The sequence below is a fragment of the Vipera ursinii genome (genome assembly GCF_947247035.1).
Source record: "Vipera ursinii genome assembly, chromosome: 1".
Taxonomy (NCBI): Eukaryota; Metazoa; Chordata; class Lepidosauria; order Squamata; family Viperidae; genus Vipera; species Vipera ursinii.
In genome coordinates, this window is record NC_139512.1 from 266,132,960 (window position 1) to 266,158,218 (window position 25,259).

Below are 25,259 nucleotides of genomic sequence, written 5' to 3' on the forward strand. Positions count from 1 at the left end.
TAAAAAACAAAAAAAAGTCAAGGAAATGATTGGTCCAGTAGTGGGAGAAAGTAGCAAGAAAGTGACAAGCAACAGAACTACTTAACTCGTTTATTGCATCTGTCTTTACACAAAGAGAAAAAACAGCCCAACCTAACAAAAACAGTACCGTAAAAACCAGATTATAAACACAAGCTAAAATAGGCAAGAAAATGGTAACTGAACACCTGTCCATCGTAGATGAGTTCAAATCACCAGGACCAGATGGATTACACCCCAAGGTTCTGAAAGAACTGGCAGACGTGATCTCAGAACCACTGAACTGTATCTTTCAAGGATCCTGGAGCACTGGGGAGCTACCAGAGGACTGGAAAAGAGCTAAAGTAGTTCCTATCTTCAAAAAAGGAAAAAAATAGATCCAGGAAACTACAGACCTATCAGCCTGACCTCAATACCTGAGAAGATTCTGGAAAAGATAATCAAGCAACAAATCAGTGTACACCTAGGAAAACAATGTCATAACCAAAAACCAACATGGGTTTGTCAAAAACAGATCATGCCAAACAAATCTTATTGCATTCTTGACAAGGTGACAAAATTAGTGGAACAGACGAATGCTGTGGATATTTACTTGGACTTCAGTAAGGCATTTGATAAAGTAGACCACAACCTACTACTTGATAAGATAGAAAAAGATGAGTTAAACAGCATCACCATCAGATGGATTCGTAACTGGCTGACCAACTGTAGTCAGCGTGCGGTCCTCAATGGAACTGCATCTACATGGAGGGAAGTATGCAGTGGCATACCACAAGGCTCTGTTTTGGGCCCAGTACTCTTCAACATCTTCATCAACTATTTGAATGAGGGAATAGATGGGGAACTCATCAAATTTGCAAATGACACCAAGCTGCCAAGAGTAGCCAACACTCCAGAACAGACATGTCAAACACAAGGCCTGGGGGCCAGATCCGGCCCGTGAAGTGGTTTCATGTGGCCCACGAAGCCATCCTGGAAACAGTGAGGGAACGGCCCCCACTGCCTTGGCCCTGGCCCAGAGACCCTCCTTCTGCCAGAGACCCTCAGATCTGTCCCACTCCTATCCAGGCCCCCATAGGCACCCTTGATGCCAACGATGTAGAGCTGGCCACGCCCACCCAGTAGGCCATACGCACTCTAGCCACGCCCACCAAGTAGGCCATGCCCACCCAGGCCACACCCACCCAGCCCCCTGAGGGCAACCACAATGCTGGTGCGGCCCTCAGTGAAATTGAGTTTGATACCCCTGCTCCAGAAGATAAGACTTAACATACAGAAGGATCTTGACAGACTTGAACATTGGGCACTATCTAACAAAATAAAATTCAGTGGTGAAAAAAGTAAGATTCTACATTTAGGCAAGAAAACCCAAACGAACAAGTGCAGTATAGGTGGTACCTCACACAATAGTAGTAACTATGACAGGATCTTAGAGTCCTAGTGGACAATCATTTAAATATGAGCCAGCAGTGTGCTGCAGCTGCCAAGAAAGCCAACACAGTTCTAGGCTGCATTAACAGAGGGATAGAATCAAGATCAAACAAAGTGTTAATACCATTTTATAATGCAATGGTAAGACCACACTTGGAGTACTGCATCCAGTTTTGGTCACCACGATGTAAAAAAAGATGTTGAGACTCTAGAAAGAGTGCAGAGAAGAGCAACAAAGACGATCAAGGGACTAGAGGCTAAAACGTATAAAGAATGGTTGCTGGAATTGGGTGTGTCTAGTTTAAGGAAAAGAAGGACTACAGGTGAAATGATAGCAGTGTTCCAATATCTCAGGGGTTGCCACAAAGAAGAGGGAGTCAAGCTATTCTCCAAAGCACCTGAGGACAGGACAAGAAGCAATGGATGGAAACTAACCAAAGAGAGAAGCAACCTAGAACTAAGGAGAAACTTCCTGACAGTTAGAACAATTAATCAGTGGAATGAAGTTGTAAATGCTCCAACAGCAGAGGTTTTTAAGAGATTGGACAACCATTTGTCTGAAATGGTATAGGGTTTCCTGCCTGAGCAGGGGATTGGACTAGAAGACCTCCAAGATCCCTTCCAACTCTGTTATTCTATGATCTTTGATTTCATGAGATAAATTCATGTTTTTTATCATGCGCTTCTACATGTTTTTTATCATGTGCTTCTAATCTTCCATGTACCATGGTCATTATCATATGTGCCCATAGATGCTGATCTTTTCTGCTTTCATACTTTTGGTCAAAACTTTCATATGACACTTAAGTTTTAGCCATGCCATATGGAGCATTCAGTACTAATGTTAAGGACACAATACCACTTTGTGAAAGCTAGTTTTTACTCATGGTTCTATGTGCAAAGGCATATTAGTTTTTTATTTATATATCATAGTGCCAGTAATAGTGCCAAGTTAATAGAACATTTAAAAATACTGAATAAATTCTTCACCATTATCTACTATCTAAACGTGTTACGTTATAGAAACAAACACTTGATAAAAATACTGAATAAATTCTTCACCATTATCTACTATCTAAACGTGTTACGTTATAGAAACAAACACTTGAACTCTAAATGTGAAATTGTGAACTCTGACATAAATCTAATTTGCAAAAAAAAAAAAAAACAAACACTTAATTGCATTGATCCTCCCTGACCTGGGTATGGCAGACCTTCTTTCACAATGGTCTTTACTGAAGGGGAGGTTCCAATCAATAAGAAGGGGGAGCAGTCATGTTCTTTGTTCTTCTGATAACTACTTCCAATGCTTTTGCTCATGTTGTTTAACATTATTGCTATTGGGGGAGGTCATTCACCACCATGGTGTTAGATACTATGGAGTATGCAGATAACCAGCTATACACTTTGACCCATGATGAAGAAGCGATATGGGAGAAGTTCTATCCTGGTGCCTGAAGGCTGTTAGAGTCTAGATGGAAAAGTACAAGCACAGACTTAATTCCAGGAAAACAGAGTGGCTTTGGGTGCAGAAACCTAATTACAGGGATATTCCATCTTTGTTGTAGACAGGACTACATGTGGAATTGGCTCATAAACTTGGAATGCTTTTGGATTTACAGGTCTTGCTTAAAGAGCTGAGGTTCCTGACAGGTGGAGGGGGGAACTAGATGGTCAGCTATACTGGACTTGATACTAACAGGAATGAAATGGTTAAAGGAGTGGATGTTATAGGAACTTTGGGAGAGAGTAACCATATTATACAAGGGTTCACCATAATTCAAGCAAGGGTAATCGAACAAAGTCAGAATAGTGTTCTAGATTTTAAGAGAGCCGAATTCAACAAACTAAGAGAAAGAATTGGAAGGATTTCTTGTATGGAAATCCTAGAGGGGAAAAAACAGTTCAGGATGCTTGAAAAAAAGGTAATAAAGGGAAATAAAAAACAAGAAATGTCTGAAAAGACCATTTGACAAGCTAAAGGACAAAAGGGACCAACATGAAAAATGTTACAAGAGGGCTTGCATATTTTCAATAGGCAAAGAGCAAGAGGAAAATCAAGGAAATGGTTGGTCCAATAGTGGGAAAAGAAAGTGATGGGCAACAGGGAGAAGGCAAAAGTACTTAATTCCTTTTTTGGCATTTGTCTTTATACAAAAGGAAAAATTATCCACATCTATCAAAATCAGTACCTGGGATGCAGAAGAGGAATGTAGGTCAAAATAAATAAGGAATTGGTTAAAGAACACCTAGTTGCTCTGAATGAGTTCAAGTCTCCTGGACCAAATGGTTTACATTGCAGGTTACTAAAGGAACTGGCAGATGTAATCTCTGAACCACCGAATGAAATCTTTGAATGCTCCTAGAACACAGGAAAACTGCCCGAGGCTTGGAAAAGAATTGAGGGGGGAAAAGTGGATCCAGGAAACTACAGACCACTTACCTTGATGTCAGTATCTGGGAAAATCCTGGAAAAGATCATCAAGCAACATGTTTGTGAGCACCTAGAAATGAACCAAATGATTACTAGAAACAGGCATGGTTTTAACAGCTCATGCCAAACTAATATTATTGCTTTTTTTGCTAAAGTGACTAAATTACTGGACCAAGGAAATGCTGCAGATGTATTTAGATGGTAGTAAGGCATTTGATAAAGTAGACCCCAGCCTACTTCTGGGAAAGATAGAACAACGGGGGATAGACAGTACCACTACCAGATGGATTTGTAGTTGGCTGACCAACTGCACTCAGTGGATGGTAGTTAATAGAACTGCATCTGCAGGAAGTAAGTATTCAGTGGGGTTACTTAAGGATCTGTCTTGGGCCGAGTGCTCGTTATCTTCATAAATGACCTAGATGAGGGTATAGAAGGAGAACTCATCGAAGTTGTGGATGACACAAAGCTGAGGTGAATTCCTAGCACTTCAGAAAGTAGACTCAAGATTCAGAAGGATCTTGACATACTTAAGTATTGAGCCCAATCCAACAAGATGGAGTTCAGTGGTGAGAAAAATAAGGTCCTGCATTTAGGCAGGAAAACCAGATGCACAGATATAGGGTAGGCAGCACATGGCCCAACAGTAGTGAAATCTATATGTCCTCATGGACGACCATTCAAGTATGAGTCAGCAGTGTGCTGCACTACTAAAAAGCCAATGCAGTCCTGGACTGAATGAACAGAGGGGTAGTATCAAAACCAAGGTAAGTCGTAATACTGCTCTATACCACACTGGTGAGGCCAAATTTGGAACAGTGTGCTGTTCTGGTCACAATACAAAAAAAAATGCTAAAGCCCTAGAAACAGTACAGAGAAGAGCAACAAATATAAAGGTTCTGGAGGGTAAATCATATGAAGAATGGCTAAAGGAACTACAGATAGTCCTTGACTTATAACAGTTCATTTAGTGACCGCTCAAAGTTACAATGGCATTGAAAAAAGTGACTTATTTTTATTTATTTTTTATTTTAATTCCATTTATATCCCGCCCTTCTCCGAAGACTCAGGGCGGCTTACAAGCTTAGCAGTAGCCTTCATTCTATGTATATGCCTGCTTATTAGGGCTTTCACACACACCCCAAGCGGCATTATTACAAAGTCAGCTTATTGCCCCCAACAATCTGGGTCCTCATTTTACCTACCTCAGAAGGATGGAAGGCTGAGTCAACCAACCTTGAGCCTGGTGGGATGCGAACCTGCACTAATTGCAGGCAGCTGGTGTTACTTAAGGAGGCATTAGCCCACTGCTCCACCAAGGCTCTTATGGTTGCAGCATCCCCATGGTCATGTAATCAAAATTCAGATGTTTGGCAACTGACTTGTATTTATGAAAGTTGCAGTGTTCCATGATCACGTGATCACCTCTTGCATCCTGACAAGCAAAGTCAATGGGGAAGCGAGAGTCACTTAAGAACTATGTTAATAACAACCACAGGGATTCACTTAACTGTGGCAAGAAAAGTTGTAAAATGGGACAAAATTCACTTAACAAATGTCTCACTTAGCAACAGAAATTTGGGGCTCAATTGAATAGTAAAGCACGTATTCTGACTATCTTGGCATTTTTTGAACAAAGTTAGATATGACAAATTTTAAAGCTGTTTCCAGAGCTGTTAAAGAAATATAGAAAGCTATCTGGAGTGAAAAGGGTAACAATCTAGGATGAATATAAAACCTTATAAAACTAAGTTTTCTGCATTATCGAATATCTAATCTTATCATGGAAATATGAGTTACAACTCACAAGACTGTTATTATATATGTTTGTGGGATTCCCTTATCAGATAGATTACGTATATTTTTCTGTAATGGGACTTCCAAGTACTAAAACAAGCCTTAGGTGAAATAACCATCGAAATATAAATTTTGTTTCAGTTAAATTATCTTACCTTGAACCTACTGGGTTTTTTTAAAAAAAAATGTAAATTATTGGTTGATATACATATCAAAGAAATCCACTATCACTTTTCTAAGCAATACTCTTCCAAAACACTGCATGCTGGCTTTAACATCTTAGGGAAAAGATCTTGGAGTGTCATTTTTTCCAGTGTAGGTGTATATAAACTGAATTTTATTTTTTTAAAATGTTTCTCGCTGCTTCTGACATAAGCCACTTCCTTTCAGAAGCCCACACACTGTATCAGACAGATGCCACCACTTGCAAATGTCTCAAGAGACACTTTTGCAGACATTCTGTTTAATACTCCACATATTATTGCTCTGAATAATGAAAAAATGAATAAGCTGTTTCAATATTTACATGTTTTAAATACATTATTTTGAATGAACACTTATTTGCAAATATTTCTGTGATCCACTAAGACAGAAAAAGATTTCTGAATACTAAGATGTTAGCACCATTTGTTCATGCTAAGTAGCGCTGTATTTTCACTTAACTCTACACTAATAAGGAATAATAAAAAAGTAATTCACTGCAAAGCAATCCAAATTCTTTACCAAAAAAGTTACTTCATACAATTCAACAGATTTACATAACTTCCCTTACTCTGAATTATTATTATTTTGCAAAGTCAAGGTTTGCTAATCGTAGTAGAATAGATCTCAGAAATATAAACCTAATATTCAATTATATTTTCAATTCCTATAGCTTCAGTAGATTTTGTGCACACCTTTTCAAGCATACTGTTGTACTCATTAGAGCTAGAGTTTGCCAAGAAACGTACGAGATATAAAATTATCAGCAGAATATTCTTAATTGTATATGAACAGGGCAACAATATTTATAAGACTTATATAGCTGACCATCTTATGTAACATAACCTAAGGGTGGCTCAGTACAGTAGTAAAAGAACAAAACAATAAAAAGCATTGAAAACAACAAAAAAAAGAATGTACCTGGCACCAAAATCCAGTACATATGAACATATGTATTAACTCTAGAATTTCACCAGAAATTTGCAATTAGATGTAGCTTGCGCAGAAGTTTTTCTCTACATTTAACCACAAATAACGGAGATTTAAAAGGTAGGCCAGACAGATAGCTTGATACCGCATACCTGTTCTCCAAATGTATATAAAATAGATTTTTAAATATTATGAATGTAATTAAAGGCACATGGGCATGATAGTTTAGGATTAGAAATACGTTTTCATATATCAACTTCAAATTTCCATTAAGCTTTCAGGCACATTAGGCATTTTGCAAGTATATTGTTTAACTTTGTAAAACAAAAAAGAGAACGTAAAATGTTATTAACCATTAACTATTATGATTTCCCACCAGTATCCCTGATTCAAAGAAAAACATAGTGAAGATATATTTGAACCGGAAACAGAAAGAATGTCTCTTCAGATGTTTCTTCTTTCCTGAGTGTAAATGTCATGAATATCTTTGCAATTCATCTGTCGTTTTTTTGCTTTTTGTACATTCAAATCCAATATACTTTTCCTCCTCAAAAAACATAGTAAGAGAAAGCTGTAAAAATCTGAACACATTTGAAAAGGACTGAATCTATTTTTTTAAAAAAAATCAGGTTTTAGTAGAATTCCATTCTGTTAGGATGGTTTAATGAAGAATTAAGGAATTACATAACAATAATTTAACTACCTGTGAAAAAATAATTTAATTTCTGTTTACTGGAATTCTGAATATTTAGTTATTCCTATATAAAAAAATTAATTTACCACTCATTGTAATACTGAATAATTGGTCTACAGAAATAACCAGAGTCATTTCTAGACAGAATGGACAACACAAAACAATAATAAAATCAATTAATCAATTGCTAGGAAATGAGTAGAAATTGATCAAAGTTTTGTACAAATGGACAAGCATATCAGCCTCAACCAATTCAGACTGCCCTTTCTCCCCAACTAAATAAAAAATAAATAAATATAAAATAGGATACATAAGAAAAAATATCAAGAGCATACTAAATACCCTCCAAAGATTACAATAATTTCCCCTTCTACTATGCCCGCTTGTAACAATCCTTCTCCTAAAAAAGACAGGGCGCTAGCTCATTCCTAGCATCAATTACGTATAATAAACTGCATTGATTAATGGAATTTCAATCAAACAGCTACTCTGGATGTCCAAAAAATACACAAAGAGTAGTGTGAACCAATTGATTAAAGCTTAATTTTATTGTGAATATAATTCATGAAGAAAATTACAAGACAAATTTACTTTAAAACACTGAATGCATAAAACAACAGTGACGCTGACTTCAGAAAACTAAATGTTTTTAGCCCATTTTATACTCCCAAATAAGCACAGAAATTTTGGTTAAAGGATTATTTAAATAATCTTGTTTAAAAAATACACACTACAAATAAAATTGTACTACATTTATCCACATAGAGTAGAGCTTTAATATACTAAAACATTAATAAAATGTGAACACAAAATCCATGTTTGATTCCTCCAGAGATGCAACTTTATCCCCCACTTTTTAAACACAACTTGCAGCTTGATCATTATCTACAATAGAAGGCCAGTATCCACTACACATACAACAGTCTACCTATCCTTCAGTCCTACAGAATGCTGCTCTATAAATCAGTACATCTCTGGGTTACTTTTAAATTTCAGGCTTACGTACTAGAGAATAAGTGGATAAATAGCTTACTTAACAGAGATATGGCACAGTAAACTCATGGCCAGTGTTTATGCTACATTTCTGCATTGTGAATGATGAGGAAGGAGAAAGAAATTTTTTAAAAAAGTAACAATCCCCACAAAAAGATTATACTCAAAGCACGTAAAAAATATTTAACATCAGAAATATTTTCAAAACTGAATGTAGATTAAAACATTCTAGGAAACAAATAACAATCTGAATCATAAAATTAAGAAAATAAAATGTCACCTTTGGACAGATTTGTTTTTATCTAAATATATACATCAATATCATATTTAAAAAATTTATCACAATATTTTATTTTTATATACAACATAGCTGTTCTACAATATATCTGGATAAATACACAATATTAAAACAATTGTGTAGTTTATCACTTATTTGAATTAATAAGTGTGTATAGCTGCCTAACAATATCTCTCATAGAGACCTTTTCCTTACTTTCTCATCTATTCAAGAGTTTCTCTATGGGAAATAGAGAAAAATTCTGTGTTTGCAAAAGATTGGGAGACCTGAATTTTATAAGAATACATGCAAAATTGTAAGAATATTTATCAAAAGTGAAAAAAGAAAAGCATTTCATGGAGCAGAAAATTATGAAAAAGACATTTTTCTTACTTTCTTAAAAAATGTATAAACACTGATATTTAACAAGTTCCCTGAATTGCAACAAATAATTTGTTTTGACATGCAATGGAATGGAATTTGTATTGTCACATAACCTAAAAAGTATATATTACATCATATCTCTCTCTCATACACATATATACATATATATACATATATATACATATATATACATATATATACATATACACACACACACACACTGCCACTTACATTAATGTAATATTATTCAGCTACAGTATTACTAAATATAAGGAAATATATATTTATACTGATGGCAGGTAAGGAGACTTTGAACAAAAATATATTTCTCCTCCTGCTTTCTACCACATTCTACAACTTCTTCTGAAGAATTCTAACCATTTATTAAGATGATATGGGAAATTAAAGACAGAAATTCTATAATTCTTTTGCCCACTGCACAAAGAAATGAAGGATCTGTGTGCACCATTTTTTTAAAAAAAATATCTTATACTCTCAAGATTCAAGTGTCCAAATATGGCCATATTAAGCCAAATTAGGTAGTCATTTTACTAAATGAAGAATAAATATCTTTATTAATCAATATAGAAACACAGTTCTTTCATTAGTTTCAAATCTTTTTAAAGAACCACTTTATATATTTCATTTTTTAGCCATGCATCTAAAATATTTAGCATGTACCTTTAATATATTTCAATATATCCATATACACAGGTAAGAAATACACAGTCCAGAAAAAAAAGATTGGCAACAGTTTCTACCATGTATACCTACTCTGGCAAAAATAATCTTCATTAAATGAAAGAATAAAGAAAAATAATCTTTAAAAAACTGTTAATGCCCAATGATGCAAATACAACCAGCAAGTTCACATCACGGATCTGTTTTTTTTCTGTTCTCCCTCCCAAGGCTCTCCTTCCCCACCAAAAGTGGCTGGGTGACCTATCATATGCTATAAGCATTATCTTATCTTACATTGTTGGCTATACAATATTCTATATGAAGGGGGAAAAAGAGGTTTACAGTACTGTCTTTTAGAACTTATTTACAAGGTTGGCTTTCAAATAAGTAAAACTGGTTCCATTAGAGTTTATAAATTGTTTACTACTATACCCAACAGTATTTATACACTATTACAGAGTCTTCATTACCTATTTTTCAAGATGTATGACAAAAAGATGGAAGAAAAGTCTGATTCATAATATGATTTGTTTTTTATTTATTTAAATGCAGATCCTTGAAAAACAACATAAAAATGGCAAACTGATTTGCAAACTGGACAGATTTGCATTTCATGCTAAAACCGGGATAAACAAACCATATTATCATTCAGAGTTATGAATAGGTAAAAAAGGTAGGAAAAGAAAAACATGTCTCAAAGCATCTAAGCGGCATATCAAATATTAAAAACAAAATTGCTTCATGGTGAATTAATTTGCAGTACTATATTTTTTTCAAGAATTTGTTCCACAATGTAATTTTTAAACCTGAAATCATAGAATATTGTTTTTTCAGAAGTACTACATACAATATTTTCTCCAAAAAAACCCAAAATTCAGTAAGCAATAAAACAATAACAAGACCAGAATCCAGTGCATCCTTTAAAACCTTTACTAAAACTTGAGCTACCCGATATAAACTGAAATTTACTTTGCTTTTACAAAATATATTCCAATTTGGAATCCAAAATAATCTTGTATAGTTTACTTCAGAAATAATCAAAATTAACTTTGGCTCATTGCACTACCTAGTGAATGCCTTCTTTTGACCTGATTTTACAATATCATCAGGAGATGGTGATTTGAAATCAAATGGAGGGATTGCCATTAAGGGTCCAACTTCATTAACTTTTGCTTCTTGTATTTGCCTGCCATACAAAAAAGCCTTATGGATATTTACACTTTGATGTTTACATCTCTTTGAAGGGTAATGAAGACATAAAGTTATAGCAAAAGCAGAGGGTTTTGCACACAAAGTTTTTGACCATGAAAAGGTGCCTTTTAAAATAGATGGCCTCACTTTTTTTTTGCTTTTCTTGCTTCCTTTAGTTAAAAGCATTTGCTGTCCCTGCTTTGAAAATAAAACTTTAGTTTCTGGATGCATTGTATTTAACTGTACTCCTTCAGGCTCTGGTGATAATACTGATTTTCTAATAAGTACACTTAGATCAATATCTGAATGTACAACTGAAGGTTGCACCTTTTTAGCTAAATGAAATTCTGAACGGCTGCTTATTGTTTCAAGGCTGTCCACTGCAATAGATTTTGCAATTAAATCTGAAAGTGATAAACTCTCAAGCTCTTGTACTGGAGATGACCGAGAATGTGTCAAGGAAGATAAGGATCCTGAGAGTTCTGTCATGCCAGATGATACTGGAAGTTGGTTGGTTAGCTGAGACAACGGTGAATATTCTAATTCCATGTCTGTGAAGTCTGCCGAGGGTAAATTGCAAAGATTATGCAATGAGCAAGGCTTGCTTGAATTGCTTCCTTGGTGTTCCTGCAGAAGATCAGCCAGTGACAGACTTTCAGACATTGAAAATGCTGAGCTGTTAGCCTTTGAGGAACTGCTACTCGTGTTTTTGCTTTCAAAAGATTCAGTCATTTTATTAGATGCATTAGTTATATTGTCTAGTTTTAAATTATCAAAATAGCTATCCAAGCAGCTTTTGGGTCCAGGATCATTTTTTTTCTGTGGCATGATTAATGAACCAGCTTGTACATCTGATGAATCACCTGTTTCATTAAGTATGTCTTTTAAGTCCTTAAGGTCTTTAAATTCAGACCAATTCCAAGAAGCTTTTTCTGATAGGTTTTCTTTAAGCAATTCAGTCCCTGAATTAAACGAAGTGTCACATTCAAAGCAAGATTCCCTAGTTGTGGTGCTATTGCTCCCAGCTTGGGGGAGAGTGTCACACTTGATAGATTGTTCACTGCCATCACTTAATGGCAAAGGAACATTTTCCAAGGTTTTGCATGAAGATGTGAAAGTTTTCTTTTTAGCAGGAGTTTTCAAACATTTGGATCTGAAGAAAATTTTATCACTTGGAACTGAAGTATTATAAGTGGATTCAGCATTGACAACTGGACCGTTAAAACTGAAGGAGGAACCAGTGGAATCAGAAATGTTTTCAACCAAATTAGTCAAGTGATTAATATTAGATAATATTTCTGAACAAAATAAGCCTTACCTTACAACAGCCAACAATTCCAAGACAGATGCAAGGTCACAGTAAAGATTGTTTCAATTTGCAAGCAGGAAAGGCAACAGCAAAATCAAGAAAAAAGAACACGAAAGGCATTTAATTAACAAACATTATTGAAACTGTATTTAGAGTAATACATTATATGTTCATGAATTCAGCTTCACATATATGTTCAATTTAACTAAAATTGCTATTTGAGTTAAAGTAATTAATACAGCACATCGTTTGTCTCCAAATTATATTTACAGGATGCACCTATTTATCTTTGTAAGAGGAAGATTTAATTGTACCGTATCCCAAGTAGCACTTTTTTTTTTAAATTCCATTTATATCCCGCCCTTCTCCGAAGACTCAGGGCAGCTTACAAGCTTAGCAGTAGCCTTCATTCTATGTATATGCCTGCTTATTAGGGCTTTCACACACACACCCAAGCGGCATTATTACAAAGTCAGCTTTTGTGTTACATTTATACGTATTATTTAGCTACTCGATTTACAGAAAGAGTAGTAGTTTTTCTTAGACAATCAGTTTGGGGTACTTGCTAAAAAACTAGGAGACAGTGAGTTCAAGCCCTGCTTTAGACACAAAGCCAATTAGGTGACCTTGAGCCAGTCACTCTCTCTAAGTGCTAGGAAGAAGGTAGTAGCAAAGTGCATCTGAAAATGTTGCCAAGACAACTGCATGAACTTGCCCATGTAATGATCAGGGGTCTAGACTGAGTCAAAGGTGTGTGCGCGCACGCACACACACACACACACACACAAACACACACACATATAAAGTGCCCTTTTAAAAACTTTACCTGTAATTCTGCAAATATAAATATAAACATACCTTTAGTTGGCCTTCCTACAATTACATTATCCTCATTCTTGGTCTTCATATTTTGCTTCTTGTCTTGTGCAAGGATAGAATCCAAAGCCTGCTGTATATCAAAGTTACTGCTGAGTACTGCTTCCACCAGTATTTTTTCTGGCACTGAATCTCCAAGTACTTCTTTCATATGATCAAGGCATGAATTTAGCTGACCTAAATAACGGGATGAAATAATGAATTATTAGGGGGGAAATCTTGCAGAAAAAATCATGCAAACAGCAGAAAATAGAGAGTCTAATTTCTTTTAAATAATCAGCATTTTCACCCAGGACAAAAAAAATACACATTTCATAGTACATTTCAGATTGGAAGGCAATAGGATATTTTGGAGCAAGCGTGGGCATACATGTAGCTCCAACACTGAACTTATTATTCAATATCTTTTTAATACACTTATTATAAAAGTGCATTATAGAAATAGATTACCATATTTCTCGGACCATAAGACGCACTTTTTCCCCCAAAGTGTGGGGGGGAAACAAGGGTGCGTCTTATGGTCCGAAGGTGATCCGTATGGCCAGCCCCAACCTCCGCAAGTGAAAGCAAGGGAGATTGCAATTGGCTCCTGCAATCTCCCTGCGGCCCGGCTTTCTCTTGCAGAAGGCAGGCTGAAACGGAGCAAGGAATGCGAATCGGTGATCTCGCGCTCCTGCATTCTCCTCCGCTCGGTTTCAGCTTCTCTTGCTACAAGAGAAAGCAGGCTGAAATGGAGCGAGGGAGATTCCCTCGCTCCATTTCAGCCTGCTTTCTCTTGTAGCAAGAAAAGCTGAAACCGAGCGGAGGAGAATGCAGGAACGCGAGATCGGCCGATTCGCATTCCTTGCTCCGTTTCAGCCTGCCTTCTGCAAGAGAAAGCCGGGCCGCAGGGCTGCCTCCGTAGGTACTGCTCTAACGCGGAGAGGGAAGGACAAAGAGGGAGGGAAGGAAGAAAGAAGGAAGGAAGGAAAGAAGGAAGGGACAATGGGAGAGGGAGGGAGAGAGAGGGAGGGAGAAAGAGAAAAATAGAGAGAGAGAAAGAGGGAGAGAAGGAGAAAGAAAGAGGGAGGGAAACAGAGGAAGAGGGAGAAATAGAGGGAAAGAGAAAAATAGAGAGGGAGAGAGAGAGGGAGAGAGAGAAGCAGAAAGAAAGGGAGGGAAATAGAGGGAGAGAGAGAAAGAGGGAGAGGGAAAGAGGGAGAGAAAGAAAGGGAGAGACAAGGAGAAAGAAAGAGGGAGGGAAATAGAGGAAGAGGGAGAAATAGAGGGAAAGAGAAAAAGAGAGGGAGAGAAAGAAGGAGAGAGAGAAGGAGAAAGGGAGGGAAATAGAGGGAGAGAGAGAAAGAGGGAGAGAAAGAAAGGGAGAGAGAGACAAGGAGAAAGAAAGAGGGAGGGAAATAGAGGAAGAGGGAGAAATAGAGGGAAAGAGAAAAATAGAGAGGGAGAAGGAGAAAGAAAGGGAGGGAAACGGAGAGAGAGAAAGAGGGAGAAATAGAGGGAAAGAGAAAAATAGGGAAAGAAGGAAAGGGAAAGAGAGAAAGAAGGAGAGGAGAAAGAAAGAGGGAGGGGGAGAGAGGGAGAGAAAGAGAAGGAGAGAAATTAAATTAGTAACATGATTGTTAAGTGAATCTGGTTTCCCCATTAACTTTGCTTGTCAGAAGGTTGCAAAAGGCAATCACATGACCCTGGAACAATGTGACCATCATAAATATGAATCGATTGCCAAGCATCAGAATGTAAATCACATGAACCTGGGGATGCTGCAACGGTCATAAGTGTGAAAAATGGTCATAAGTCACTTTTTTCAGTGTCGTAACTTTGAACGGTCACTAAGTGAATCATTGTAAGTCGAGGACTACCTGTACTTTATCATTTTTTTCCTTTTTAGGGGGGGGGGCGTAAAGTTTTTGACACGTTGCTGGGTGACATTGCCTTGTCCTAAAAGTGGTACAATGGATGAAAAGGTTGAAAAGCCCTGTTTTAGTATACTGGTACTATTTGGTTCAGAATATTTTTTTTCTTGTTTTCCTGCTCTAAAAACTGGGTGCGTCTTATGGTCAGGTGCGTCTTATGGTCTGAAAAATACGGTAAAATGAGTGCAGATTTGAAGATACAATGTATTTAATCAACGTATTTGAAAGAGACACACAAAGCAGAATAATCAAATATCATGCTATAGTTAAATTTGGTATCATAGTTACTATAGGATATTTCGCTTACTCCCAGTTTGGTGTAGTGGTTAATGTGCTGCCCTAGAAACCAGGAGACTTACGTTTTAGATACTTCTTAGGCCTGAAAGCTAGCTGGATAACTTTGGGCCAATCACTCTTGCTATCTAATGTGATATGATGGGGAAATTAGGAGGCAGGAGTATTAAGTACATTCACCATCTTGAGATAATAAAGATACAGTGAGGGGAAAAAATCATTTGATTCCCCCTGATTTGCCCACTGACAAAGAAATTACCAGTCTATAATTTTAATAGTAGGTTTAACAGTGAGAGACAGAGTGACAAAAAAATCCAGAAAAACGCATTTCAAAAAAGTTATAAATTGATTTGCATTTTAATGAGTGAAATAAGTACTTGATCCCCTATCTATTAGCAAGATTTCTGGCTCCCAGATGTCTTTTATACATGTAACGACCTGACATTAGGAGCACTGAAGGGAGTGCTCCTAATCTCAGCTTGTTACCTGTATAAAAGACACCTGTCCACAGAAGCAATCAATCAGATTGCAAACTCTCCACCATGGCCAAGATCAAAGAGCTGTCCAAGGATGTCAGGGACAAGATTGTAGACCTACACAAGGCTGGAATGGGCTACAAGACTATCGCCAAGCAGCTTGGTGAGAAGGTGACAACAGTTAGTGTGATTATTTGCAACTGGAAGAAACACAAAGTAACTGTCAATTTCTCTCAGTCGGGGGCTCCATGCAAGATCTCACCTCACGGAGTTTCAATCATCATGAGAACGGTGAGGAATCAGCCAAGAAATACACAGGAGGATCTTGACAATGATCTCAGGGCAGCTGGGACCATAGTCACCAAGAAAACAATTGGTAACACACTATGCCAGTGATGGCGAACCTTTTAGAGACCGAGTGCCCAAAGTACAACCCAAAACCCACTTATTTATTGCTGGGTGCCAACTGGACGTGGCTGTGGTGGTCATGGCAGATTGGGTGGGTGTGGTCAAGGTGAGTGTGGTCACCTCAATGTTGCTCATGGGCAGGAATGCCTGTGGGGGGGTGGGCAGGGTTGGGGGAGATCCAGGGGGTCTCTGGCAGGTGGGGCGGTAGGCAGGAGGCTCCTCCTGTGGGGTAAGGTGAGGCAGGGCAGAGGTGCCACTGCCATGGGGCAAGGCAAGGGCTCAGGCGGCAACTGCCTGACACCTTCAGCCCCCACACACAGAGGCCAGTGAGCGCATTGGGGCTGACGGTGTCTGTCAGCAGCCACAGCCTGCTGGCCCCTCGACCGGCACACTCTGGGGCTCTGCAGCCCGCTGACAGCAGTTCAAAGAAGCTGCCTCTGAGCTAGATGGCCAGCCGACACTGAGGAGGCGATGCAGTGGCTCGTGCCTAGGAAAAGGAGAGCTTGCAAGGCCAGGAGGGATGGGACGGAGGGGGTGGAGAAATCAGCCATGCCGGGATGCATCCGGCCACATGGGGCCTTGGCGAGTTAGCAAACAGCTGGTTGAAGAGACAGTTGCCATCTCCAGGGAATGGCGCATGTCCCCACAGAAAGGGCTGAGTGCCGCCTCTGGCACGCGTGCCATAGGTTCACCACCACTGCACTATGCCATGGAAGACTGAAATCCTGCAGCACCTGCAAGGTGCCCCTGCTCAAGAAAGAACATGTACAGGCCCATCTGAAGTTTGCCAATGAACATCTGAATGATTCAGAGGAAAACTGGGTGAAAGTGTTGTGGCATCAACGCAACTCGCTATGTTTGGAGGAGGAATGCTGCCTATGACCCCAAGAATACCACCCCCACTGTCAAACATAGAGGTGGAAACATTATGCCTTAGGGGTGTTCATGCTAAGGGGACAGGACAACTTTACTGCATCAAAGAGACGATGGATGGGGCCATGTACCCTATTCCAGCATGCCAATGACCCAAAGCACACAGACAAGGCAACCAAGGAGTGGCTCAAGAAGAAGCACATTAAGGTCCTGGAGTGGCCAAGCCAGTCTCCAGACCTTAATTCCATAGAAAATCTGTGGAGGGAGCTGAAGGTTCGAGCTACCAAACGTCAGCCTTGAAACCTTAATGACTTGGAGGAGATCTGTAAAAAGGAGTGGGACAAAATCCCTCCTGAGATGTGTGCAAACCTAGTGGCCAACTACAACAAACATCTGACCTCTGTGTGCCAACAAGGGTTTTGTTACCAAGTAATAAATCATGTTTTGTGAAGGGGTCAAATACTTATTTCACTCATTAAAATGCAAACCAATTTATAACCTTTTTGAAATGCATTTTTCTGGATTTTATTGTTGTTATTCTGTCTCTCACTGTTAAAATAAACCTATCATTAAAATGACCATTTGTCAATGGGCAAACATACAAAATCAGCAGGGGATCAAATAATTTTTCCCCTCACTATGCATATACAGTATATTTAAAAAATGGGCTAAAACTATAATGCAACTTCCTAGTAGCCCTTGGTTTTGGGCCCTAGTTCTGGGGACCATCCATCACTTGTTCTGCTCCAATATAAGATATAATGTAACATAGCATAATATAACATAATTAACATAATGTAGCATAATAATATAAAGACTATTATTTCTGCATCAGAGACAAATTCCTTGTGTGCCAAATCACACTTGACCAAATAAAGTACTCCAATTCTTATTCTGTTTTACTCTACTCTAGTCATATACTAAATATTATATTAAAAATGAATAAATGATGAGCAAGAAAGAATATTGGAAAAAGGGAATGTCAGGAGAAAAGCAAGATAAAAGTGCAAAAAGAAAAAGTAAACAAAATAGAAAAAGAATGACTTCCGTATTTCTTTGATACAGATATAGATTAAAAAATACATTAAACACCAAAATCCCAAGATCAAAATTTCATTTCTTTCAGTTTCTCACAAATACTCCGAGTGTTTTTCAAGTAAAAATAGACTGAAAAATCTTTCAAAACTATGTTTTTACATATGGTATTAGTGTCAAGACTTTTATATGTACAAAGTTAAAACGACTTACAAATACCTACTATGGAAAAATGGATGGTGAAGTTGATAGAATTTGCAGAGATGGCAAAATTGGCAGCTTTGATTAGATTGTTCAGTTATCCTGGGCAAAATCTGTGTCCAACCTGAGGACTTCCTGTTCAAAGAACAAATGGCAACCACGGCCAGAAGCATCTCTGCATAGCTGCACTTGTGTGCCAACTGCAACTGTTCCTGACCTAGGAGCTCTGATCACAGTCACTCATGATTTGGTCTTCTCGCAATAGGACCCCTGCAATGTGGACTTCACGGGTCTGCCTTTGAAAGTATTTGGAAACTTCGGCTTGTGAAAAATGCAGCGGTGTGGAGTTAGAAGTGCATATCATTGGCACTTTGCAGCACTTCTGCTGCATAATTTTATTTCATTTTAAATATAATGAAGGTTTTTTCAGACAAAAACACGCCTGTGCCGTAGGTTCACATGTGTCCCCATTGTGGCCAATCTCTACATAGAAGAGGTAGAAACCAAAGCCCTAATTTCCACCCACTCACTGGTATAGGTATGTGGACAATACATGGCTCAAGATTAAAACACAGGAAGTGGACACCTTTACCAAACACATCAACTCTGTGGACAAATACATTAAATTCACACAGCAAGACGTTAAAGAAAACAGTCTGGCTTTCCTGGACTGTACTGTGTACATTAAGGAACACAGAAGTCTTAACACTGAAATTTACAAAAAACCCACACACATAGATCAGTATTTGCATTTTGATGCTCACCATTCACTGGAACACAAAATGGGAGTGATCAGAACCCTACACCAAGCTGAAACTTTATCTACCAGTAAAGAGGGAAAAGAAAAAGAACAAAAACATATCAAGGAATCCCTCAGAACTTATGGTTATCCTAACTGGGCCTTCATCAAATCCAAAAAAAAGACCTAGCAAGAGCTCCTCCATTATAAAGAAGAGAACAAAACACAGCAACATTGTCATTCCACACATGGCAGGAATATCTGGAAAGCTCAGGAGGATTTTCAACCAACACAACGTACATGTACACTTAACCCAAGAATACACTAAGGCAGAAGAACCTTGTTCACTCCAAGAATAAAACACCCAGGCACAAACTAAGCAATGTGATATATGCATACAATGCAGTGAAACATATGCAGACCTGTACTTTGGTGAAACAAAACCACCACTTCACAAATGCATACCACAACACAGCAAGTCAAACCCATCAGGACAAGATTCAGTGGTCCATCTGCATTTGAAAGACAAAGGCCACTCTTTTGAAGATAGCAAGTCCACATTCTGGATAGAGAGTATCACTGGTTTGAAAGAGGGGTAAAAGAATCCATCTATGTTGGAACTGAACACCCATCCCTCAACCACTTATCTTCGGTTTACAACTCAGCCCTTGCAGTAGTTTGAAGATTCCACAAGCAACTGCATCCTGATTCAGGTGACTATGAGAGCACAGATAAACCCCCCAAGTGGCCTCAACAGCTCTCAGAGAGTGCTAAGGACAGATGACTGCAAAGAAATACAATCCTTCCATTCCCCACCCCCATCCTATCAGAACCTGTCTTTCCATTCCACCATCCAGTCTTCTGTAGGTACCCATCATTCCATCACCGACATCAGAACTGATGAAGTTTCTTGGATATAAAACAAAATATTTTCTTCTTCCTCAAGGAAAAAAAAAACAGTCCAGCAGTCCAGTTGCCTTTTGAAGAAAAAAAGCACCTTTGAGACAACCATGACCTGAATGATTGTGGATCTTCACAGACACTCTCCATAAGCTCCGTTGGCTGCCAATGCGCTTCTGATTTTAATTCAAAGTGCTGGTAGTCAACTTTGAGGATGGGTTACTTATGGGACTCCGCAATTCTATGTACCCATCCTGTAAGATCCACCGGGAGAGGCATGCTTCATATTCCATCCATCAGAAGTGTTCCAGCTGGATCCATGAAAAGAATTCTGTCTGTCAGCGTATGCACCCTGTGGAATATCATTCACCTGGAGATCAAACTTATCCCAACCCACTGACCTTTAACAAGACCTGGTTTGAAGACCAAGCTTGAGGTCACAGAGGTATGGGACAGCCATCAGATGGCTATATTAATTCTTGCGATGGGTTGGTTTCCAGCTGCTATTTTGTTGTTTATAATTTTGTAATGTTGCTTTTATTCTGTTTTTAAGTATTGTTAGTTGTCCAGTTTTTGTTTTTTAAGAGACAACATAAACTTAATAAATAAATCCTTGTTATATTTAAGTTCATAGTGTGCTGAAAATTTATAGAGAAATATTTAGCATGTCCAGTGGTGTAAGAAGCATGCTAATGCAATACAAATTAGTGGCAATGGAACTAATCCCTTTACAGAAACTGTCAAATTTGTGAAATCATACATTTACTAGATTAAATCAGACTAGCTTCTGAGTAATTTCTGAGTACTTCTCACTGGGAATTATTGAAATGATGTATCTAACAAAGTAGATTAAACAGAGTGATACCAAGTCTCCTTGCCCCATCCGTCATTCCACCTTCTACCATCATTTGCTTCGTGTTAGAATTTTTACATACCAGATGTCAGCCAAGTACATCAGTTTATTGAAAATCAAGTATTTCTGTAAACCAATAAACAGAGCACACAATGTACACATTAAATGAATGAAAGTTATTGTTTGTATAATACCTTTTTCAAGTCCAGTCAGCTGGTGACTGGAGATACAATTGCTATGTTCAGAGTCTTCATCATCATATTCCTCTAGAGGTTTGCCAGAGACTGAAGTATTTTCTCGTTTTGAATAAATAAACTGAGCAGCTAGAATAAAATAAGAACAGAACAAGGGTTATCTGGGTGAAATGTCCATAATTAATTTGCCTTTCTATTCTTAAAACTTTTGATCTTTTCAAGAACTACAAATATTTATTACCAATTCACAATAAATATTTCTGCAAACCTGATTCTAATTTCTAGTGTTTTATTCTTGGCCATTTGTTTAATTATGAGGCACAATTAGTTTGCCTTTTAAAAGTTTCATATGAATTAAAATGTTTCATTACAGATGATGAAAGTATTTGTTTAGCATAATCATATGGTATTAATAATCCCCAAAGTCCTTTTAAATACATCAACTATTATATATGAAGTTTCATTATTTCTATTGCTTTTGCTTTGGCTGAGTGGGTTTGAAAAGAGATATACATGATAGTAAAGTTTAGGTTACTAAGATTTAGATAAGAAATTCAGACAAGCAGTAGTATACTTCAAATAAGCTGATTTTACCAGATATCAACTCCAATCCAATTTCTGAAGTGCTCATAAGCAAAAAGCTGTACTAGAAATGTTTGCCTCCATTCATTATTCCCTTCATTCTTATCAAAGTATTACACCAAGTTAATTTATATACATCTATCCATCTATATATTACTAAAACTGTCACTAAATGTCTGTACCTTTAACTAGGCAAAATAGTACACTATTGGGAAACCTTTTTCAATCAAGGTACTTCAAATGAATTAACTTACAGAGAGAGTTGAAAATCCAGGACTCGTGACTCCTATGGAATTGTAATTTGGAAACTTTTATAAAACATTTTATGTCATAAAAATTACCATAAAGTATTTTATGACATAATGAAAAAATGTCCTAACATTTCCTGTGAAACTTCTGTTTGACTGTGCTATACAGTTCAAAATGCACTACTTTCAAGACAAACACCTCTCTAAATATCTCCCTGAATTTTTAAGAACTTCTCAAATATATTAGAAGTTCTGCCATGTGAAGATATTGAGCAATATGGTAAGGAATTGTCTCTGAAACCATGATCCAACAGGCCACAGGTTCTCTAGTCCACATACCATACAGAGGCAGCAGCCTATGGCTGCACATCAAATGGCACCAACCTACACCATAAAACAATAATGGCAAAATGTAATGCAAACCTGTTGATGGTGAGATACAGTAATCATCTTCTACAGATTGCCCATAAAGGTCATCATCTTCAAAGTCTGAAGGGCAAAAACAAAACCAACCTTCTCATGACTGTAATTTTGAATAATAGTCTTATTTTATTCTAGCAACCATCAGAAGACATTGTAATTAAATAGCATTTCCACTTGAGTTTTTTTAAATATATTCATTAAAGACAATTTAATTCCTGGAACTTCTTTTATTTACATCTTCTTCCTGAAAATGCATCAGGTCTTTTCAGATATTTCTTATCCCAATACATTTAGAACTTATAACCTGCCCATAGAAAGCAACAAAAAATAAATACCATTTTAGCATTTTTTTCAATAGTGTTTCACTTTGTTTACAACAGTATATATTCTGTTTAAGGAAATAAGCTTGAACCACAGTGTTAATATTAAATATTAATATAATATAAACTTGAATATTCTAATTGTAGAATTTGAAGTATTTTAAAAGTTCAAACTTAATATTTAGATACTGCAAGTCAATCTCAAAAGATCAGGCCAATTGAAGTGCTTTATTTCACAAGCAAAATGCCTTTCTCTGCCTGATAGTTGCAAGCAGCCATAGTGGTTTATTGTCAGAGGACACCTGTTTCACCTAGACATGCATATTGCATGCACAGAAGATATTCCTTCTGAGTATACTAAAAGTTCTCCTTAATTTCAGAGGACATGTAGGGAGAAATTAAATGCAAGTAGGCAATTGCTTGATAGTAATCTTTAAAGTCAATGTCATATCACTTGTAATAATTTAACAGGAGCATACTACTTCAGTTTAAAAATTATTACTTATTTTCAGTGTCTAAGTATGGAACTATTACATTCCTGAACTTGGGATCAGGATTTAAAATATTTTTCTCCTATGCATATGTTGAAATAAAATACTGCAGATTAAAATAGTCACAATGTAGAAGAATAAGGGATGAAATAACAACTATGTTAAAAATAAGAGATGTGGGTGGGTGGGTGGACTAAAAAAAAAGGATCCTTTTGGTCACATGATTTAACCCAGTATTAAGTACATATTTAATAATCTGAAAAGGTGCAATTGCAATCATTGGACAAGATTTAGAAATAAAGTTTAACATTTGGATTTAAATCTCTTAAGTTCATACACACTTGCCCACGAATCCAAAATCTGTTTTAGACTCGTGCATCCTTTTCTTAAATTGCTAAGCACGTTGGTTTGTGCTTAAATTGTCTGAGTCTTTGGAGAAGGGCGGGATATAAATGGGATTAAAATAAATACATAAATAAATAAATGTATCATATAATGTGTGCCCAATTTGAACCAGCTTAAATGTTTAAATAAGAAGCTATCATTAACTCTACAACACAGAACGCGTCTCCCAATGTCTTAAACAGGGAACACTCAAAACAGAAGCGAGACTTATGAAGCCATCTGCTTTGTTCATTCTAGTGTTGCGTCTTCTATACCAGCGTTTCCCAACCTTAGGAACTTGAAGATGCGTGGACTTCAACTCCCAGAATTCCCCAGCCAGCATAGCTGGCTGGGGAATTCTGGGAGTTGAAGTCCACGGGAAACGCTGTTCTATACGGACAAGATGTTACAGGGGTCTTCAAACTTGGCCCTTTTATGACTTGTGGACTTCAACTCCCAGAACTCCTCAGCCAGCTGGCTGAGGAGTTCTGGGAGTTGAAGTCCACAAGTCATAAAAGGGCCAAGTTTGAAGACCCCTGAGATGTTATTTCCGCTGGGCTTTCCACACAGGCCACCAAAGTCCTCCTCCTCCTCCTGTCAGCTGTGAGATAAGACTGTCATATATCCACACACGACCCTCCGCCCCACCCCACCCCACCCCTTTTGTCTTCTTCTAGTATGCGTTCATCAAAGGCATCCCACGTGGAAGCCCCGCGGAAACGTCGAGTTGTTTTCAAACGCCCTACTTTGTTGACGACCATTATTATCCAACCGAAAGCGAGTTAAGTCTTGCCAGCTTGAGCGTGGAGACCACTCTGTCCGGCTTCAAATCGTCGAGCCTCTCTCGGTCTTTCGGGATACGAGGGAACGCGTAATAACGGGCTGAAAGCCGCCCTTTTCCCGAAAACAAGCCGGCCTAGTTGACAACAAGCAGCCTCCCTTCGGGTGCAGGAGCCGGACCTCCTTTGGCTCCCGGCCGTTTCCCGCTGGCTCCCCTCCCCCGCCCCCTCCCGCAAAAGCCAGGCTGACCCGTTATGCGATGCCAACTAACGCTCCTCGCACCGGCCTCGGAAGGCGGCTCGGAGCCCTCTCGAGAGCGAAAAGGGCGCTCTGAGTGAAGGGAGGACAATAACAAGCTCTCCACAAGCGATAGCGACTCGCTCTACCTTCGTCGTAGTTGTAGCCGCGGACATTTCTGTGCCGGGCCATGGCCGGCGAGCCGAGGAAGATCTGAGGTAGAAGAGAGAGGCGAGGCCTCTGAAACCCCTCAAAGTTGGGTAGTGGAGCAACCCCAGGCCGCCATATTGTTGATTTGGGCCTACTACAACCGCCCCGCCTTCAGCTTCCCCCGGGCTTTCTGCGCCTGCGCTGACCTCCCTTGCCTTCCCCGACTGCGCATGTGTGATCTCGGTGCTTTCCTTTCCCCCCCCCTCCTTCCCCCCTCCCCTTCCGTCCTCAACGATTGTCGACTCACAGACTAGGCTAGGGGAAGCTAGGTAGTGTAGTGCCCCCTTTCGGCCGGGCGTCGTTCTGCAGATTGCCTCGGGTCGGTGGCTTTGGGGCTCTCTTGCGGCCAAGGTTCAGGATCGCTGCCTCTCGCGCAATGCTTAATCAATTGACTTGTTCGTCGGACTGCTAGGTCGAGGGTTTGGGGCATGTTTGTTTTCGAAGAAAATCATTCGGCTTGCAGCTAAGGAGCTGAGAATTCT

General features: G+C 38.4%; 1 protein-coding gene across 4 annotated transcripts in view; it reads right to left on the bottom strand.

The window, feature by feature from the left end:
- HBS1L (HBS1 like translational GTPase) overlaps window positions 1–24,928 on the bottom strand; it is a 54,566-nt gene extending 29,638 nt beyond the window's left edge. For 2 of the 4 annotated variants that reach the window (XM_083348572.1, XM_083348571.1), the window contains exons 1-4: window positions 24,717–24,928; window positions 22,356–22,421; window positions 21,103–21,231; window positions 13,199–13,393 (exon numbers count right to left, since the gene is read on the bottom strand). In XM_083348572.1, the coding sequence (XP_083204698.1) occupies window positions 13,199–13,393; window positions 21,103–21,231; window positions 22,356–22,421; window positions 24,717–24,759 (433 nt within the window). In that variant the 5' untranslated portion in view covers window positions 24,760–24,928. Of the gene's footprint in view, window positions 1–11,894; window positions 12,345–13,198; window positions 13,394–19,180; window positions 19,790–21,102; window positions 21,232–22,355; window positions 22,422–24,716 lie in introns of those variants that run through there. The other 2 variants (XM_083348574.1, XM_083348573.1) reach the window with 2 other exon arrangements.
- Between the last annotated feature and the right edge of the window lie 331 nt (window positions 24,929–25,259).